This window comes from Clarias gariepinus, chromosome 7, assembly GCF_024256425.1.
Source record: "Clarias gariepinus isolate MV-2021 ecotype Netherlands chromosome 7, CGAR_prim_01v2, whole genome shotgun sequence".
NCBI classification, from domain to species: Eukaryota; Metazoa; Chordata; class Actinopteri; order Siluriformes; family Clariidae; genus Clarias; species Clarias gariepinus.
Genome location: NC_071106.1, coordinates 36,235,001 through 36,249,362, shown reverse-complemented (window position 1 = coordinate 36,249,362; position 14,362 = coordinate 36,235,001). Strand labels below are relative to the sequence as shown.

Here is a 14,362-nt window from a genome sequence, read left to right as displayed (position 1 = left end):
AACATTGCTTGCACCCCAGAATGTGTCGCACAAAGGCCATGCCTGATCTCACTAATGCTCTTCAGGACATGGACCTGGAACACAGGGACTCACTGAACCCCTCATCAATATGGAGTCTTTGTATTTCAGATGCAGAGAGACAGAAAAAAAGAAAAGAAGCAAAAGAAAAACATAAGTCCAACTCTGCAAACCAAGACACAACCCAGGACATAGAGACAAGCACAGGAACTGACTATACATACACTGACTATACAGTACATAACTATGCAATACTGTATGCAAGATGTTTGCGTCTGTTCGTACTTTTTTAATACCTGATATCGTAGATTTCTCTATTTTTGCCAAGTTCACTTGTGCAAAATCACTGAGAATGGTCTATGTTGTGGGGCGTGGTCTTATGTGGGGCGTGGACTTTCTAAGGCAAGGTAGAGCAAGAACTGTAGCAAAAGCAATGACTGGGATCTATCCTAGACCAGTGACTTAAACACATTGTAACTATTACACAAAATGTGTAATTTTGCATAATAGGTCCCTTTTAAGCCAGGCGAAAATAAGTATAAGTTCAACCTTTATTTAGGAACAGTATTACAGTGTGAACTAGTTAATTTTACGTTTTGTGGAAAGTCACTATGTGTCAATAAAAATAAAAAAAAGTAGTAAAAATGTTAAACTAGGTAATTTTTTAATTATTGGCAGTCCCTGCGATTCACACTACCAGTGTTATCATGAACATTAAAAATGGTCTATTTTCAATAAATGAATTGACTGTGTTACATTATGGGATGAAGTTACATCACAAAGATGAAGACCTTAAATTTGAAAATTCATCCTGTGTAGTTCAATTCAATTCAATTTTATTTGTATAGCGCTTTTAGCAATTTTCATTGCCGCAAAGCAGCTTTACACAGTCAAAAGAATTATTTAGGTTTGTATGAAATGTGAATTTGTATGAATCAAAATGGTCAGTTTGTCCCTGGTGAGCAAGCCGAGGGCGACAGTGGCAAGGAAAAACTCCCTGAGATGGTAATAGGAAGAAACCTTGAGAGGAACCAGACTCAACAGGGAACCCATCCTCATTTGGGTGAAACAGAAAGCAGTAAATGATCTGCATTATTACAGTGTGTAGGGTGGGAGGCAGTTCAGCTATAATAGCTGATGTTAATTGATGTTAATATGGAGTCCAGGTAGTTATTGAAGACCCAGGTAGACTTGTAAGAAGTTCCAGTCATGAACTATCGAACTGTCAAGTCCCCAGAGAAACAGTTGCCAACCCCAGTCAAGGCCAGAACCATTTTCTAGATAGAGAGAATCATTCCCAGACACCAGACGCATCCCAGAGAGACACACGGGGCATCCATGTGACGAGATCTTCAGCCAGAAGCGGGGCACCAGGATGGGTCAGACAGGTCCGGAGGGCAGCGGGAGTCTGGATCACTGGCAGCTCAGGAACGACATGTGTAGCTCGACAGAGAGAGAGAGAGAAAGAGTGAAAGGGGGGACAGGAGGAGAGAGGAAAAAGAAAGAGGGGGGGAAGAGAAGAAGAGGAGAGATGGCAAGTTAGGTATGGTCACAGTCACACAATGTATAATGTGAATGTATATTAACTGTAGAGTGCAAGCAGAGACTCCGGCAGAACTAACTATGACAGCATAACTAAAAGGGAGAGCCAGAAGGAAACACAAACATGAGGGCTTCCTGACATGTAAAGCAAACAATCACCTCACCGTCAGCAAACCTGAGTGATCAATGAGAGTGAGGAAGACAGCATCCAAACATACCAGTTCACCATAATACTCTACGTCCATGAGTCCCCCAGATCTGCTCCTTTACCTATGGCAAATCTATTTATAAAAATGCTTGGCTAAATAAATAGGTTTTTAGCCTGGACTTAAACACTGAGACTGTGTCTGAGTCCCGAACACTATTTGGAAGACTATTCCATAACTTTGGGGCTTTGTAAGAAAAAGCTCTGCCCCCAGCTGTATTTTTCATAATACGCGGTACTGACAAGCAGCCTGCATCCTTTGATCGAAGTAGGCGTGGCGGATTGTAAGACACTAGCAGTTCGCTCAGGTACTGCGGGGCGAGACCATTTAATGCTTTATATGTCAAGAGTAGTATTTTAAAATCAATGCGAAATTTCACAGGGAGCCAATGGAGTGAAGATAAGATAGGGGTGATGTGCTCATATCTTCTGGTTCTGGTGAGGACTCTCGCTGCTGCATTCTGGACTAGCTGAAGCTTATTTATGCATCTAGCTGAACAACCAGACAGTAAGGCATTACAATAGTCCAACCTAGAGGTGATAAAAGCATGAACTAGTTTTTCTGCGTCGTTTAGCGACAATAAATTTCTTATTCTGGCAATATTTCTGAGGTGAAAGAATGCTATCCTGGTAATATTATCTACATGTGCTTCAAATGAAAGGCTGGAATCAATAATCACACCAAGGTCTTTCACTGTTGCATTTGATGGAACAGAAAGGCCATCTAAAGTTACGGTGTGATCTAAAATTTTACTCCTAGCTGTATGCGGTCCTATGACTAGAACTTCTGTCTTATCCGGATTTAGCAGAAGGAAGTTAATTAGCATCCAATTTCTTATGTCCTGCACACATTGCTCAATTTTAGTAAGCTGTTTTTTCTCATCAGGTTTTGCTGAGACATATAACTGTGTATCGTCAGCATAACAATGAAAACTAATACCATGCTTACGGATTATGTTGCCCAGAGGAAGCATGTAAAGGGAAAAAAGCAGTGGACCTAAAACTGAACCCTGCGGAACGCCAAACTCCACTAGAGAACATGCAGAATAATCACCATTTAAGTCTACATACTGATAACGATGGGTCAGATAGGATCTGAGCCAGGAGAGGGCTGTACCCTTAATTCCCACTACATTTTCTAATCTGTGAAGAAGAATAGCGTGATCAACAGTGTCAAAAGCTGCACTGAGGTCAAGTAATACAAGCATAGTTACACAACCCTGATCAGAGGCCAATAGAATGTCATTTACTACTTTAACGAGCGCTGTCTCTGTACTGTGATGAGGCCTAAATCCTGACTGATACAGTTCATGTATGCCATTTCTATGTATATATGAGCATAGCTGCTCCGCTACTATCTTTTCCAGGATCTTGGAGATAAAGGGGAGGTTTGATATTGGTCTGTAACTGGACAGCTGACAGGGGTCGAGGTCAGGTTTCTTAATTATTGGTTTGATAACTGCTAATTTAAAAGATTTTGGAACATATCCAATGCTGAGTGAAGAATTAATTATTCTCAACAGGGGTTCTATTATTGCTGGTACTATCTGTTTAAGAAAATGTGTCGGTACAGGATCTAATATACAGGTTGATGAATTTGAAGAAGAGATGAGTGAAATTAGTTCATTCTCTTCAAGGGGAGTAAAGTATTCTAGGTTCTGGTCTGACATGGCTAGATTAACATCTGCATCAATTACATTGTTCGGTTTCAAAACCTCAATTTTATGCCTAATATTTACAATTTTATTATTAAAAAAGTTCATGAAGTCCTCACTATTGCATGATGTTGTTGTGGAGATTTCTGCAGTGGTCTTATTTGTGGTTAATTTGGCTACAGCATTAAATAAGAATCTAGGATTATTTTTGTTATTTTCTATAAGAGTGGAGAGATATGTTGATCTAGCTACACTAAGAGCTTTTCTATAGTTCAGGATGCTCTCCTTCCATGCTATTCGAAATACTAGTAATTTAGTTTGACGCCATTTACGTTCTAATTTCCGAGCGGTCTGTTTTAAAGTGTGCGTGTGATCGTTATACCAGGGAGCAAGTTTTTTATCTCTAATAATTTTTCTTTTGACTGGAGCTACATTATCTAGGGTATAGCGAAATGTCGACTCTAAATATTCAGTCGCCTGATCGAGTTCTGTGGGGTCAGACGGTGATCTAATCGAAGTTGGGAACTCTGGGAGATTACTGATAGTGTGTCATTAGATTATACTGTACATACAGTATTACAAAAATAATTGACATTTACAGCGGACTTCAAACAGTAAAACAATTAAATGGTGCAAGTGTTTTAAAGAAGGCCTTTTAAAGAGAATCGACATAACTTCACATCTGGACGAGTCTCCAACTTGCAGAAGAGACACACCTGTCTGTTTGAACTGTACACACAAACATTCACCAACAACACACACACATTACAGGAACTCGGCTGTGAGTTATTCTTGCTCAAAGCCATTTCCACATGCCTGGGTGTCGAAAGGAGTTCCTGGGAGGCCAGGGTTTCGGGCGCTGGGATGAGTGCATTAGTGTAGCACGGGTTTAAATAAAGAAATTAGCGTTTTTACACTCATAACAGTGTTTTGTTATTCTGCGCAATCAAAAGTCCCAGTTTGACTTGAACGCCCTTTAAATATGATGTATATCCCTGTGAAAGAGCTTTAAATGACTGATTTAAATGACTGATTTAAATTACATCTGGAGTGACTGTCAGATCTGCTGTTACAGACACCTTTAAACCAATCAGATTGGCGACGTCCATCGTACAGCTGTAGCAGACATTTATTTATCAAAATGAAATAATGAAAGGGAATATCACTTCATGAGCTACTGACATTTTCTGTGCGCCCCAGCTAAAAAGTAAACAATTTCTATAAGAATAAAAGCCTGTGGACGTGCACAAACAGGACATCCCATCCTCCTACTATACAGTACTGACGTGCTCTTCGTGTCCTCATCAGCTGCGTGTCCTCGGATTGTCCCACGCCGGGGCTGAACCCTGTCCTGCTGAGCCATGTTCTGTTTTTGTATAGCAAAGTAATTAAATTTGCTGGCAGGTTTGAACTCCTCCTCGTGCGAAGCTGCTGAGTCAGGACTTGAGAAATGAGAGCGGTCAACAACCTTTTTTTTTTTTTTTCAGAAGCCGAGCTCTGTTTGGTCTGCATCGTGAAAAGAAACCTCCCTGTATCATATCACTAAGAGATTGGGCAGTGTTGAGAAATGTGAGATTATTTTTTCCGCTTAGTGCATTGAAGAGAAACAGCTCCCTGTTGTGTTCTCACGTTGGAGGAACATTATTAAAATGAGGACTTTGATGTTTAAATGCTTAGTTAACTCTGATTGTAGTTGTTATGGGTTAAATTTGTTAACAAATTTGAATTAGTTTCAAGTCTTTTTATTTTATTTTATTTAAAATTGCACCTTAACACTAGAATTAAGCATGGAGGCTCAGAAAGTCCAAAACAGGCAAGAAACCGGAGAAGATAAAAATGATTCTGATCTCTGATGTTACTTTCAATGCAACGCGCCAAGCATTGGGAATTTTTGGGGATTTTTGACTTGCGCAGATTAACAGAACAGTTTTGAGAGTAAAAAAATCCTTTATATGAACTATTGCAGTATATAATCCCCTGCTACAATAATGCACTCATCTCAGTGTTTCACTAGTGCTTGGACACCATCAAGGTAGGAAGTTTTTTCAGTATGTCGGAGCTACTTTTATCATTTTTTATTAATACTGTACATATCAAACAAAATAGGATTAATACATGAAAGCAATTTATGCACAGAAAATAAAATTCACAAAATCATTCTGAAACAGATGTGTTAAAAAACAAGCAAGGTGTGAAACCCTAGCCTCCCAGGAACTCCTTTTGAAAAGTGGTGTTGGTGAATGATCGTGTGTTCATCTCCCTCTCTCAATTTTTAAGCATCAGGTGCCTGAATGTTCACGGGAACGCCTGCAGTGAGGTCTGAGTCCAGCGTCTGCACCATTCAAATGTTTTACCATTCAAATGCACTAAAGAGGCTCAATAGTCAAGAGTATATGTGTGAGTACTGTACAATGGCTCCACCTTCCTTTTATTTTAGTGCAGGAGTGTTGCGGCATTTGCAGGTCACGGGACGTTTTCGGTGTTTCTTGGACGAGATGCAGGCGTGGATGTGAAAATATTTTCTTTTCATCATGAGGAAGGGAATGTAAAATATTCAGATTTGTGTGTGTGTGTGTGAGACGCTGGAGAGCACACACTGACCAGCTCAAGTGGCAAACCTAATTATTTAACTTATTATTTATAATAATAATAATAATAATAATAATAATAATAAATCTTGTTCAGATAGCCGTGTAAGAGTCTGGCGTTGGCGCTGCAGATTTTTCTGTTTCTTCTCAGAGATTTTTCAGACACTGGAAATAACTAATGTGTGAAATGGTTCCTCTGAGACTGCTGGGGTTACTGATCCAGGTAATAATTCTCTCTCGTCTCATCATAATACTGCATGAAACTTTTTAAAAACTAATAAAAGACTTTGATTTAAATAGACATTTCTTTCCTTCGACATTTACTTCTATTTGTTTCTATACTAATTGACAAAATAAGATTAATAGATGAAAGTAATTTATAAGGATGCATAGACAATAAACACAAAACCATTCAAGTGTTAAAGGCAACATGCAAAGTGTAAAACTTGTCACATTTCAACACATCTCTCTGTGTTTATGTTCTCAGCTCATATTAAACCTGGAAGAATCTGATTACAATTTTCAAGTAATTGATTAAAATATTTATTTAGTTCAAGCAATTTGTTCAACGTGACAAATCTAACAAAAGCCTGTCTTTTTAATATGCATATTTTTCACGACATTTTCCAAAAAGGTATACTTAGTCACATGACTAGGACAACAAATGTAATAAATGTAATAGAAATGCAGCTTTAAATGTAATAATCTCATAAACGTAATACATTTTAGTTTACACTCATGGGAAATTATTACAGATTTGAACTTTGAAGATTTTCACCGCCCCATTAACCTAAGAAATCCCTGCGAATGTAACAGCGACTCATACTGTATGTTTATGGGATTATTAGCTTTTATTAGGGATAAAAGCTGCAGATTTGTATTATGTCTGAGGCAGATTTTAAAATGGAAGAAAACACGTAAAGTGGCACTTGATGCTAGTTTGCATAAATCAGCAACACTTTCATTTAGTTTTTTTTGTGCCACAAATCATTGTTGTTGCTCTCGTCAAGGGGTCGCCACAGTGGAATACCCAGTCCTGCAGGCTGATTTATCCGTTGCGACGGAACTGTTTTTGCGATTCACATCCGATGAGTTCTCTCATTTTGGTGTCAAACCCGTCAAATAAAGCAGGGTGTACAGTAGGATGTGGAAATAACGAAAAACATAAACACCAGCTTTAAACCTTGAAATCATTGTGTTTTTCCTTCTTGTTTAAGGTGCTGAGGTTTCCTGGTCTGACTCGTCCAGTCTCTGTTGAGGTTCAGGTGGAGTTTTGCAGATTTCCATTCCGCCTTGAGCCTGATACTTACTCACTTTTACTGGGAGATAGGGTATACGAAAAGCACACACACACACACACACACACACACACACACACATACACACACACACAATACATGATTATTTACACAATGCCAAGTGGAATAAAACACTTTGGGTCATGCTGTTATAGGACACATTCCAACAACTTCCTGTTGATACAGTACATGCATCTTCGTATCAGGTGCTGAGCAGCAGTGTGGTGTGTCACAGTGTGTGTGAGTGTACGATGGATGTACGCCTGCCTCAGTCGCCTCCTGAACTCAATCTGACGTTACAGTCGTACCTACAGGAGCGGATGTTAGAAGCCCGATCCTTCCCGCTGGGTGAGATCAGCTCTAAGCATGCTGATAAAGAGTTCCTTCAGTGTGTGTGTGACTGATCATGAACTTGTAATGCTTCTCTGTAGTTCCTCTGCAGAGCTCCTTCATGAAGGTCGAGGTCTCCTCCACCAGCGCTCTGCTGAACTGGACTGAGTGGAGGAGCAGCGAACGGACGCAGCACACGGTGTGTGTGGACGGTCAGCGCTGGACGCTGGCGTCTTCTCAGCCGTCGCGCTTGGTGTCAGGACTGCAACCTGGGACACGATACACGGTCACTGTAGAGCAGGAAACACACATTACACACGTCAATATCACACTCAGGCAGAAGCTGCAGCTGGGTATAAAGACAGGTACACACACACACACACACACACACACACACACACACACGAGAGTGAAACCATAATGAATCTTAGATGGATGTCCTGTTTTATCAGCACAGATCACAATTAATAAATAAAAAAACGAATCTGCTTCAAAATTATTGGCACCCCCGGGGAAACCAACTTTTTGATTTTCCAAACAAAAATTGCTGACATTTGCGTATTTATTTAAAAAAAAAACATATATTGCAAAATAGGTGGCACGCTGGAGTAGTGGTTAGCCCTGTTGCCCTCCACTACCAAGGTCCAGGTTCGGTTCCCACCTTCAGGGAGGTCTGTGTGCATGGGGGGTCTATGTTCACCCTGTAATTGGTGAATTTACTCAGGATATTCTGTCCGAAGATTAGGCTAGTTTCCATTCCCAAATTGATACCCTATACAGGGGGTACCCAAAATGACCAAAGTCTCCTGGTATAGGTTTTAGGCCCTCTGTGACCCTGTACATTCTAGGCGGAGTACCTTAGAAGATGAATCAATATATACCAAAATCTTTTGGCACCCCTAAGAAATATTCTGGGGCAGCGGGGTGGCTCAGTGGTTAAAGTGATGGCGCCATCATCTCTCTCTGCCACTGTTGGACCCTTGAGCGAGATCCATCACCTCCAAATGTTCAGATACGACTGGAAGTCCAGCTGGCAACCCGAGCCCATAAGGAGCTGCCACAGAAACGATGGATATATTTCATCTTTCGCATGATAGATGGACCCTTTCAGCCCATTCTCAAAGAATATTTTCTTTGAAAGCTAAATTCAGCTTTGTATAACTTTAGAAATCTGTTGTGTTTAGTTCAAGCTCAGGTTTTGGTTTAAGTTTAAACTAAAATATTTCACTCAAAGAATGTGAAAAACTAATTTGATAAAAAAAATTTTTTTGCCGAGAACCCTATAAGTAATAATTACACTTTATGACTGTAGTATTAGGCAGGACGGTGACTTGCACATCCACGTTCCAGGCTCGAATCCCGCCCAGGTTCGATTCTGTGTGCATGGAGTTTGCATGCTTGGTGTGTTTCCTCCCAAAGTTCAAAGACATGCAGATTAGGCTAATTGGCGATCCCAAATTGCCTGTAGTGTGTGAATTAGTGTGTGTACGTGTGTGTGCAGTGTAATGGATTAGCATGTTGTCCAGGGTGTACGACACCTCTAGCCCTAAGTCTCCTGGGATAGACTCCAGGCCTCCCATGACCCTGAATACAGGATTAAGCGGTATACAGTAGATGATGATGATGATGACGATGATGATGATGATGATGACTGTATTATTAGGAAAATATGTTCTGAATACCATCATGTTAAAACATAGGCTTAATGTATGGTGTACTATTCATATCACTAATGATAATCCTTACTGTGTCCTTTAGGACGGTGTCCTGAGGGCTGGGTAGCGACCGGATGGAACTGTTTCCAGGTGAGACGGGATGTGCAGACCTGGTCTAAGGCACAGCAGCTGTGTGAGAGAACCGGCCCAGGAGTCCGTCTCGCCATTATAAAGACAGATGCTGACTTTCTGTCTGTCTCTTCCAAACTACAATCCCACAACCACCTGCTGCTGCTGTGGACGTCTCTGAATGGCCGACGGGTATACCTTTATATTGATGATAATGTACAGTAATTGATGACGTGGTGATGTTTCCTGTAAGAAGACCCCTCATTTAGCATTTATGGAAGGAGTCTCCAGTGCCAGGAATTTCTCAGAACGTGACCCAAAAAAAATAACGACCCAGCGCGTTTACCGTTTCTGTCTCTCTACAGGAAGAGGGTGTCCCGCGCTGGCTTGATAACTCCACCTACAGCCTGAGCGTCTCTGTGACAGAGTCTCTCTCAGCCAATCAGATGGACTGTTTTGCCCTTCAGAGGAACAGCACAGGACCAGGATACTTCTTCACCGCTCTGCCGTGTGACATACAGCTTCCCTACCTCTGCCACACACCATGTGAGTGAGAGACACACAGATAGAGAGAGAGTGTCTGCCTCACAGTGTGTTTGTGTAACCTGTGTGTGTGTGTGTGTGTGGGTGTTACAGTGCTGCAGGAGTCCTTCTCTGGCCTGAGTGTAGACAGCGTGCAGGAAACAGAAGCAGTCTTCAGCTGGTCAAACTTTTCTCAGTTACACTCGGCTCTTGGCTCAGGGCTCAGCCTGGACGTTCATGACCAAAATGATAGGCCAGTTTCCACACACACTCCTCTTGGACATAGAAAGCGTGTGCATGGACTCACCCCTGGACACGTCTATCACGTCTCAATCAGTCTCGCACACCCCAGCGGAGCGTCTCAAACTCTCGGCCCAGTTTTTACCATTAAAACTAGTGAGTCTCTCTCTCTCTCTCTCTCTCTCACACACACACACACACACACACACACACAGTTCTTTTGGATTTTCAGTTCTTATTGGTCAGTAAGTTGTAATTCATTTTCTATGAAAGAATTTCAGACAGTAGCTCTGGATGTGAGTGACAGGTTATAGTATAATAATGCACTCAGGTTACCGTTACCATAGAAACAGCGACACATGAAGACGTGACTGTTTATAGCTGCTATAATATGAGTGATAACAAGAAACAGGTATTTATTGGGGAACACCCACAATGGTTAAAGTAACGCTAACTTTCATATTTTTCTTGATGTTTTAGATAATTTTACATAAAAAGAAAATCTTTAATTTAATTTCTACTATTATTATTTTATATATATATAAATAAAAAAAAATATATATATTATATATATATATATATAGATTGTATTTTATATATATATATATATATATATATATATATATATATATATTTATATATATATATATAATTATTATTATTTATTTATTTATTTTTCCTTTCCAGGACCAAACCCTCCACAGAACATCAAAGTAACAAAAGTCACATCCAGTCAAGTTGCTCTGTCCTGGGCCGCCCCTGACTCTACCCATGATGCCTTGTTTCAGCGATACTTCCTGTCCTGGGTGGACGTAGCCTCTGGCAGGGGGCGGGGCTTATGGCTGGACAAAGGAAATCTCAATGCTGTGATTGGTGGGCTGGAAGATTTTCATGCCTACAGAATCAGCCTGGTGTCAGTCACAGCAGAAGGAGTGGAGAGCACTAAGGTCACACCCCTGGATATCATCACTAGTAAGACCTGCCACCGTAATTATTGGCACCCTTTATGAAAGAAAAGTGACAATAATGTAATATACAAAATTTTGGAATTAGAAGTACAGGGACAGTATGGATTTTTATTTTGTTTTCTTTTCAATCTTTTTTTTAATCTAAATTATTGGCACCCTGCACAGGTTATATTTAATATTTGATAAAAGCCATGAGAAAATACAAGCACTGAATTACTTCCTGTGATGCTTAAAGAAAGTTCATAAAATACATTTGAGCCTCAGATTTGAGCAGAATTGTTAAAGTAAAACTTTAGAAATCCTAAATTATTAAGTCTAGTTCTGTTAAAGGTTACCAAAATTTTGCAATAAATCAAAATCTGCAACGGTGTAATGTTATTTTATGTAACAATTTATGTTAAAGGGTGCCAATATTTATGGACATGACTATATTTTTATTACATTTTATTGCATCATATAATTTTAGATTTTATTACTTATTTTAGTATTGACTGTTAAATGTGTGTGTGTGTGTGTGTGTATGTGTGTGTGTGTGTGTGTGTGTAGAGGTTAATCCACCACACAATGTTTCAGTAGCAGCTTGTGGGACAGAAAACGTGACCGTATGCTGGGAGCAGCTGCGTGACGACGAGGTCGACGTGCAACACGTCCAGCTACGGCTGAAGACTTCAAGTCGGAACTCACAGGAATTCTGGGTGAAAAGCTCCAACTGTATTACGTTGACGAGGCTTGTGCCTGGTGAGACGTATGATGTGGGTGTGGCTACAGAAAAGGGCGGTAACAGGAGCCTGGAGGAAACCGTACAATTAACACTAAGTACAAATTCTTTCATAATTCTTTTTTTCTATTTATGTGTCCCACATTTATTTCTTCCATGTATTATTTCGTTCTCAGGTTAAATTCTCCACATTTTTTGCTTTTAGAGCCACAGATGGTCCGAGACGCTGTCTCGTATGCAGTGGACACAGTCTCTGTGGTCCTGTTGGTGCAGATGCCTACGAGTGGTGTTTATGATGGCCTGGCTGTAATTTATGGCACGACCAGTACCTGGATTCCGATGTTCAGTGGGACCAGTAAAGCTATGGTGGGAAACCTGGTTCCAGGAACAACGTATGAATTCCTGCTGTTTGTCACCAGTAGAAACATAAGCAGTGATGGCTTCAGGTTGCCCCCGATCAGAACCTGTGAGTAACAACTTTTAACAATAACAAAACAGATTCACAAAAGTTTACGTCATAATGATCATGATTTCCATTTAGCCACGCCCACAAAACTCCATAAACACATCTAAGGAGCACATCTATCCAGGAACCTCTGTAGTCCAACTAAGAACATTGGAGGCCAATGGTGACTATTGTATTTATTCCAGTTTTGCCAACCATGGTAGGCCTCTGGGGAAAACTCACACGCTCATTCACACTCTACGGCCAATTTGGAAACGCCAATTAGCCTAATCTGTATGTATTTAGAATGTTGGAGGAAACCGAAGTACCAGGAGAACATGCAAACTCCATGTACTGTACATAGACCCTGAGGCAGGAACTGAACCCTCACCCTGGAGGTGACATTGCTAATCACTAAGCCAACCTGCCGCCAACATAAGGGCCAAACATTTTTGGTCGTCTTTTGTTCATACTGTTCTCTGGGGATATCATGTTAACTAACTTGGACTTTCCGCCATCTCGACCATTCTGGTTTTCACTTTCTGCTCTCCTGCCGTCTCACATTTTATCAGTCGTAGATTGCAAAACAACCTTGTAGGTCTCTGTAGATTCTGTAGATGAGATAACCAACATCTGTTCATTAGTTCATAGACAGTATGACTATATGAATCCACTGGGTAACATTTTGAAACACCCTTGCTATTATATCCAGTAAGGGCGCTAAACTTGAAAGTACTTGTAGGATTCCCTCAATGCTCATATCTCTAACTCATTTATTTTATTTTGGTTATTGATGATAAGGACATGGTTAGTCTTTGTTGTAGCACAGGATGTATTAGTAAGACATGTGTATGTGTGTGTGTGTGTGTGTGTGTGTACAGGTCTGGCACCTCCGTTGCGTGTGCGTGCCAGTGTTGTGACGAACCACTCAGTAGAAGTGCTGTGGGATCGAGCGGAAGGCCATGAACACACGTATGAAGCACTTTGTATGGGTTGCACTGATACTGTCATGGTAAGATGGATTTAGACGGAGAATGTGTGAGGGGGTGTGTGTGTGTGGGGGGGGGGTCTGTGGGGAAGCGACTGATCAACTCCAGATCATAACACTGTCTCCAGAGGCTTGTACAGTGGACACAATGCATGATGGGAGCATCGCTTCATAAGCTTCCCTTCTTACCCTGACACGCCCATCACTCTGGAATAGAGTTAATCTGGACTCATCTGATCACATGACATTTTGTGTGCAAAGTTAATCGCATGTGCAGTCCAGTCGTCATGTGTAAACTCAAGCCCTTTTGGGTTTCACCCTGATGAATCTCACTAACAAGCGTTTTTCTTATGGACACACAGCTGTGAAATACTGTGACTTTCACTACTGAACATAAGTCTGATTCCTACTTTTTACATATTTTTATTAGGGCCGGGACTTTTAACGCGTTAATTTAGATTAATTCATTACATAAAAATAACGCGTTGAATTTTAATATGTCAATATTTTGTTGCTTAAGCTTATGTATTCAGTCATTATTCAATGGTATACTAAAAATCCATATGAAAAAACTCACTTCTCACTGTTCTTAGGTCAAATATTTATATGCGATTAAAATGCGATTAATTTCGATTAATTAATTATGAAGCCTTTAATTAATTAGATTTTTTTTTTCGAGTCCCGGCCCTAATGTATATATATATATATATATATATATATATATATATATATAAATATATATATATATATATATATATATATATATATATATATATATATATACAGTGGTGTGAAAAACTATTTGCCCCCTTCCTGATTTCTTATTCTTTTGCATGTTTGTCACACTTAAATGTTTCTGATCATCAAACACATTTAACTATTAGTCAAAGATAACACAAGTAAACACAAAATGCAGTTTTTAAATGATGGTTTTTATTATTTAGGGAGAAAAAAAATCCAAACCTACATGGCCCTGTGTGAAAAAGTAATTGCCCCCTGAACCTAATAACTGGTTTGGCCACCCTTAGCAGCAATAACTGCAATCAAGCGTTTGCGATAAC

The 14,362-nt window shown here is 40.1% G+C and overlaps 1 protein-coding gene across 1 annotated transcript in view; it reads left to right on the top strand.

The window, feature by feature from the left end:
- Positions 1-6,186: 6,186 nt before the first annotated feature.
- The window catches only part of ptprq (protein tyrosine phosphatase receptor type Q), a 70,177-nt gene continuing 62,001 nt past the window's right edge, over positions 6,187-14,362 (top strand). Inside the window, exons 1-11 of the mRNA XM_053499856.1 lie at positions 6,187-6,231; positions 7,226-7,339; positions 7,513-7,654; positions 7,738-8,001; positions 9,395-9,612; positions 9,786-9,966; positions 10,057-10,338; positions 10,870-11,154; positions 11,697-11,966; positions 12,074-12,334; positions 13,195-13,325. Coding sequence (XP_053355831.1) covers positions 6,187-6,231; positions 7,226-7,339; positions 7,513-7,654; positions 7,738-8,001; positions 9,395-9,612; positions 9,786-9,966; positions 10,057-10,338; positions 10,870-11,154; positions 11,697-11,966; positions 12,074-12,334; positions 13,195-13,325 — 2,193 coding nt within the window. The remainder of the gene's footprint in view (positions 6,232-7,225; positions 7,340-7,512; positions 7,655-7,737; positions 8,002-9,394; positions 9,613-9,785; positions 9,967-10,056; positions 10,339-10,869; positions 11,155-11,696; positions 11,967-12,073; positions 12,335-13,194; positions 13,326-14,362) is intronic.